This window comes from Jatropha curcas, chromosome 6 (assembly GCF_041381405.1).
Source record: "Jatropha curcas cultivar XTBG-Jc1 chromosome 6, XTBG_Jcur_1.0, whole genome shotgun sequence".
In the NCBI taxonomy this organism is placed as follows: domain Eukaryota; kingdom Viridiplantae; phylum Streptophyta; class Magnoliopsida; order Malpighiales; family Euphorbiaceae; genus Jatropha; species Jatropha curcas.
In genome coordinates this window covers 23,790,245-23,796,714 of record NC_143156.1, presented here as the reverse complement: position 1 = coordinate 23,796,714, position 6,470 = coordinate 23,790,245, and the positions used below count along the sequence as shown (strand labels likewise).

At 33.9% G+C, this 6,470-nt stretch overlaps 1 protein-coding gene across 3 annotated transcripts; it reads left to right on the top strand.

Annotated features, from left to right (window-relative positions):
- The first annotated feature begins 1,926 nt into the window (after positions 1–1,926).
- LOC105635104 (Nitrilase/cyanide hydratase and apolipoprotein N-acyltransferase family protein) lies at positions 1,927–6,470 on the top strand. 3 transcript variants are annotated; one of them, XR_002284538.3, is made up of 10 exons: positions 1,928–2,167; positions 2,437–2,573; positions 2,710–2,838; positions 3,871–3,929; positions 4,409–4,521; positions 4,609–4,701; positions 4,881–4,983; positions 5,253–5,335; positions 5,575–5,636; positions 6,110–6,470. XR_002284538.3 is itself a non-coding variant. In XM_012218095.4 (9 exons), the coding sequence occupies exons 1-9, from the start codon at positions 1,943–1,945 to the stop codon at positions 6,149–6,151; spliced, it is 984 nt and encodes a 327-aa protein (XP_012073485.1). In that variant the 5' UTR covers positions 1,928–1,942; the 3' UTR covers positions 6,152–6,470. The 3 variants fall into 3 exon arrangements, 1 of the variants encoding a protein (XP_012073485.1); XM_012218095.4 differs by lacking the exon at positions 5,575–5,636; XR_002284540.3 differs by lacking the exons at positions 5,575–5,636; positions 6,110–6,470 and having other exon boundaries at positions 1,927–2,167; positions 4,609–4,747.

Below are 6,470 nucleotides of genomic sequence, written 5' to 3'. Positions count from 1 at the left end.
TTCTCCTACTTGAACAATTAAACTTGATTAATGAACTAATAGAACAAGCTGGATAGAATTAAATGAAATCAAATTCCCTAGTAGCTTAATCCCCTGATTTCTTTTCACCTAAATTTTGTGTTTGATCTCTTTTACTTTGAATTTTATTTACTTTACAGCGAACTCCTTTTATCATCGTCTAAATAATAATAGGTTAACATAATTTTGGTAATTGATAAACAATCCCTGTGGATACGATACTTTCTTACTCTATACTACTTGTTGCGATTTCGTACACTTGCGAAAAACGCTGTCAAATAGCTCATAATCCACCATAAAAATATTAGAGCCAACAAAATATTTCCAGAAACTTCAAATCTTGCGTAAGAAATGGGTAGCGAGGTTGCGTTCTCTTCTAATCCCATCTCAAAAGCAAAATCAAAATAGAAAATCGAAGATTGTGAGTCCTATGAACACCAATCCATTGCAGTTTGCTTAATAGTATCGCCTTTCAAATTGCCCACAGATTGATGAGTACCGTTTCGTCTATGTAATGGTCGCCTATGGGATTTGAGGGGTGAGAAAGATTGATGAAGAAGGAGGAGTGAGAGAGATTAAGGAAGAAAGATGAAGAATACGTTTGCTTGTGACTTTAAGAAAGTTACGTGATTCTCATGTGCTTCTATTCCTTGTCAGCCCTACAATTGAGTTGGCGTCATGTCAGCTTTTTTATTTTAATTGGATGAGTGGGTTCAAATCGTCCTATTTAAAAATCCGGCTATCCATATGGGCAAGAGACACTTGATTGATCAATTTTAATGGTTCAAACACTTGATTGCAAACGTTTTCCATTCAGACATCAAAATATAAAATTTTAAGAAATTCAGACACCAAATTTATAATTAACCATTTTCTAATATAATAGATTTTTTATATCAACCAAACAACATTGAAAATTTATTTTTTAATTCACTTCCCTAAAATTCCGAGGACCAAACCTTTCCTTAAATTTTTAAAATAGATTTCAAATTTGATAATGTAGAAAAAGTTGTTAATTTGATTTATAAAATAATGGCATATATTTTTCTTTAAAAAAGCACCCCTCTCCAATATTCTTATCTATTTTTCATTTTTTGGGTTTTTCATTCACTCCCCTTTGCTCATATTTTGTTTTGTGCATTTTAGGAATAGAGCTCGCTATATGTTCTCAAATCCATTATTTTTGGTAGATTTAAATGATTTTGGAACTTTCTTGGTAGGATTTGGTACCATCTCAATAGGGTTGACACGTTCTTGATAGGGTTTGTTTATATTTTCTCTTCTTTTATAAAGATATTCCTCCATGTAGATGAGTTTTTATATATGTTCGTGTTTTATTATTCTTTAGAAATTCAAAATATAATATGAATTATAATTCTTTTATGTTAGAGATTTTAAATCTTTTAAATGTAAGTAATATTTTTATACCGAAGTGATAGTATGATTTGTTCCTTTATTGATTTTTGATAGAGTCAACTATTTTATGTATGTCAAGTGTAGCAAATTTTTACGGGTTAGAGTTATAGAGAGTTTTCTTTTTTCCGTTCGAATTTGACTAGTTATGGAAAATTAATTTTTTCTACCAAAATTATATTCAAACAAAAATATTAGTTGTTTTTGTTTATATTTCTTATTCTCTAATAAGGAAATTATAATTAGTGGATATTTACCTTTATCAGTTCATTCAGGGACGCAATTTTAGAAGATGTATGACTAAATAAAATACAAGTTACAATTAAGAGCTCAAATAAAAATATTTTTAAAATATTAGGTACCTTTCAAGATCGGTGAAATGATGATGATAGCCATTTAGGAAATAGTGCAAAATAGAAGGTCCAAATAGAGAAAAGAAAAAATGAAAACGACGTACCGTTTTGTCCCCCCTTACATTTCCATTCTCGGCGGTTCTTTCTCCATTTCAACAATGCAATTTTGTCTCTCTCAAAACTATACCCACTTCACTGCAAGAATCAAGACTCCTCTTTGTCCTATAACTCACGTGCGTTCCTGCTCATTGACCATTAAGTCACGTGCCACCATCGCCGGCGAGTCAGATATGGCGGCGTCCTCAGTCCGTGTTGCTGCAGCTCAGATGACCTCAATCAATGACCTGGCGGCCAATTTCGCTACATGCTCTCGCCTTGTCAAAGTAATTTGTTTATTTATTTATAATTTTTAATGAGATTCTCGCTTAATTTCCACATAAGTTTTCTCTGTTAAATCTTTTTTTTTTTTGGTACTCTTAATTTTGAATTTTGTTTCTTGAACTTACTTGATTACTGTAATTTGATAATTTGATGATTTGGGTGATGAGTTTCTTTCTTCCTTCCCTTTTTTTTTTTTTAAAGAAATTGCTTTAAAATAGCTTTTTAGTTCACTGTTTTATCAAGCATAATTGTAATTGTATTATGTCCAAAGGAAGCAGCCGCTGCTGGTGCTAAATTGCTCTGTTTACCAGAAAGTTTTGCTTTTATTGGGGCAAAAGATGGGGACAGTATAAAGATTGCTGAACCTTTGGATGGTCCAATTATGCAACAATATTGCTCTCTTGCCAGGTTTTTTTTCCCTTTAAATTTCTTTGTTGCAATTAGTGCTGCTTTCGTTTCTGTTGATATTTGTAGGTTTTGTTGTTGAGTTAGACCTATTATTCTTATTATTGACTCGTAATTGGGTTCTGCTCATGCATTGCAGAGAGTCTGGCATTTGGTTATCACTTGGAGGCTTCCAAGAAAGAGGATCTGATGATGCACACCTACGCAACACACATGTTATCATTGATGACAGTGGGAATATTAGAAGCACTTATCGAAAAATATTCTTGTAAGATGATTAATTTATTGTTTTGATTGGATGCTTTTGTTTCTAGTGTTCTTTTGTTTTTTGAGCATTTGTAGAAGTAATTTATTGCAGTCAGATTTGCTCGAACCTGTCCTTTTCGCTTCTGAATGTAGGATATGTAGTATTCCATTTTCAGTTTCTGGTGGGCAGTGATGTGTATAGCATGCCAAATATTCATTTATGACTTCATTTTATTTTCTTCTTTGGTTAGTGACTTGTTGGAAGATTGTTATCATACTTAGGATGAAACAGTTAAACAGTCAACAAAACTTGTATGAATCCATGTAAATGTGCTCTGGCATATTCTCACATCCTTATTCAGTTATTCCTCTACTACTTACATTTCCTGTCAGAAGAAGGAAGATGGCTTTCCTTCCATTTTTAGATTGAGGAGATGATTAACTTAAATCTTATCAGAAGAAATATGAAGTAGCTTTAAACTTTCACTTTCATTATATGCTTATCGCAGAGCAGACCTCTTGTCGACAATTACACTACAAGCCATTAGTCTCCTCCCTCCATATAACGGTTAGCATTTGAGCAGATGTGTCTGGTTTGGGGAAAACTAGTTTCCTCAAAGCAGTACTGTGTTTCATTTGGTACACATTCTAGAATAGCATGTGTTTTTCTAATGTTTGGGAGCACATGCTTAATAACAATAATTTATAACATTCAGTCTAATGGACGTAGAATATGAAATCGATGTGTAGGAAAATGGGTCGACTCAAAGTTCTGAAACCTGCAATTGCAGCTTTATGTAATGTATTAAATAATAGACAAATAAAATAAATAAATAGAGAAGTCAATAAGACTTAATAGGAAATTGACTAACATCAAGGTTTTACCGCTTTGAAAAAACCCAAGAAATTTTTATTTTTTGTTGTAAATAGGCCTTTACATATTGCCATATCATATAATTGTTTCTGCATTTGCTTGATTCAAAATACACCTTACACCCCAATGATAAAATCTTTGTTAAGAGTAAAGTTAATGAAAGTTTTCTTTGAAATAAAGGTTTGATGTAGATGTTCCTGGTGGAAGGGTATACAAGGAAAGCAGCTTTACTGAAGCTGGTAAGCTCTTTATCTATGTGTCCGATTTTCCTGTAATATGAATAATCTTCTATTCTATACAATTTCAGCCTGATCTTATGCACATTTGGTTAACTGACAATAGAACTAAATATACAAAAAGCATATTTGAACCCCTTTAGGCATTCGTTCGTCCATTTCTCCTTAATTGAATCTTTTGAATATACAAGAAGATAAGTGGACTACTGGTCTATATGCTCGTAACTGAATGTGGCATGCACACCAGACGATCTGGAATGGGGATAAAGATTCTATAATCCTCTTTTTCCCTTGGGTCAAGGTATTTTCTTTCACATATTTACTTGCCTCTGACTTACAAGATGTCACTTGATAAGGATTAGACGTGTTATGTATGGATCCATAAAGTTCCTGGCTGTTATGAAAATTTTCATGTTATTAGTTATTTAGTGGTTGTACACAATCTTATATGTTTACCCAATCTATATTAACTATATTTCCAGGAAAGGATATAGTTGCTGTTGATAGCCCAGTTGGACGATTGGGTTTGTCAGTTTGCTATGATTTAAGATTCCCAGAGCTCTACCAGCAGCTCAGGTTCCAACATGAAGCACAGGTAGAGTTTGATTTCTTAAACTTGGCAGTGAAACTCGGTGTTTAGCATTTCATCCTTGAATGTTGAATCTATTGTCATTCTCTGCAGATTCTATTGGTACCTGCAGCTTTTACCAAAATAACTGGTCATGCTCACTGGGAAATTCTGCTTCGAGCTCGTGCAATCGAAACTCAATGCTTTGTACGAAGACTGTTTTCACTGCTAACTGAATTGAGCTTTTGTTTCAGTAATACGATTGGCACCTTCAACAATTGCCTTAATATCAATTATTTATACTATGTCAAGTTTCTTAACAATCTCTATCTTATATGTAATATTTTTTTCTTGTCCCTTTCTGCTTGCCATGTTTACATTATCAGGTAATAGCTGCTGCACAAGCTGGGAAGCATAATGATAAAAGAGAAAGCCATGGTGAAACATTAATAATTGATCCTTGGGGAACAGTGGTTGGTAGATTACCGGGTAAGAACTAGCATTGCTAGTACTATTTCAAATTCCAATTGCTTATTCTTAAAAACAAGTGCCTGTATCTCCTGAGTTCCAATTTGGATCCAACTGTTTGCTTTGCCAAATCTTGTTTGGTGTTATTTAACACATTCATTTGTAATTTTTCTTGCTTTCTTCATCTTCCTCAACCAAACACTTTTCTTATTTGCGTTTTGTGCATTTATATTTATCTCTACCACTTTATAACTTCTGATAAATTTAGGTGGTTCTACTTCCTATTGCAGATAGACTCTCAACAGGTATTACCGTAGCTGATATTGATTTTTCATTGATTGACTCAGTGAGAGCAAAGATACCGATTGCCCAGGTAAATCCTGTTGAATTCCTTTTTTAAGAACTTAAGTTTGGAAAAGATGCCAAATCCTGGGCCTGACAGAGTCTTTGGGCTCAATACCAGCCTTTGCCATTTTAAGTAGTGGCACATATTGCTTATTTACTTTGGCATTGGAGACCTTCCTTCTTAGCTGTCCAGAGAGTGAGCATTTGGAATTTATACTGTTCCATCCTGCTAATATCTGTTTTCTGTCTCATACTAATATAAAACAGTAGACGGGGGTGATGAGTCTCAACTCTGCTGTTAGGCTGGGTTTGGGTTATGCAGCAGCCAGGTAAAGGTTTAGCCAGCTTGAGTAATATAGTGCTAATCCTAGTCCACGTTAGTCATTAAGATCTAGGACAAGAGATTGTGGTTAATTAAGTCTTATCAGACTAGGTTCAACGTTTGTGGACTTTTGCTTTGCTTGGTGCATTTGTACATGTGCTGTCCTTTTTAGGGGTAAAAACTTACTAAGGGCACAAAGGGTGGAAGCCAAGCACAAAAAAGAGATTTATTAAATGCCATGGAATCCTCAAAATCAAGAACTTTCACAAAAATCATACCAAAGTTCAGAAATTAGGAATTTTAAGCCAATTATTAATTAAAGAATTAGGATTTTTCTCTCCCTCCAAAGCACTCCTGCAATATTCACTCTCAATTGCTCAAAAAGTAGTTTCATGGGAATGCATGTGTTTACATAAAGTTTATCCGTCATGGTTTTGCAAGTTCTTGTGTTTGTAATGAAATTCTTTTTTTGTACCTCAGCAACGGAAACCCATTGATTTCTGGAAATCTGCATCTCTTTGATTTACAAAGATGGAGTTCCACCACATCTGTTATTATTATCTAGATGGTATGTTCGAAGCCTCATGAAATTCTTATTGCGTCGTAATTCAAGGACAGGCCGTGAATACTCTTCTTAAGGTGTATAATATAGTTATGCGTCAGTGAATTGCAAAATAGGTTAAAATTTCTCTTATCAAGAAGCTGCTTTGTGTGCTTCAAGTTATGCATATCTATGTCATTAGATTCTTGGACTGTAAGCCAAGAAATGATTCATTATTTTTCAGTAGCTGACTTGATGCGAAGATTATAGAGAATTCAGACATTTTACTGTCTTTCCTTA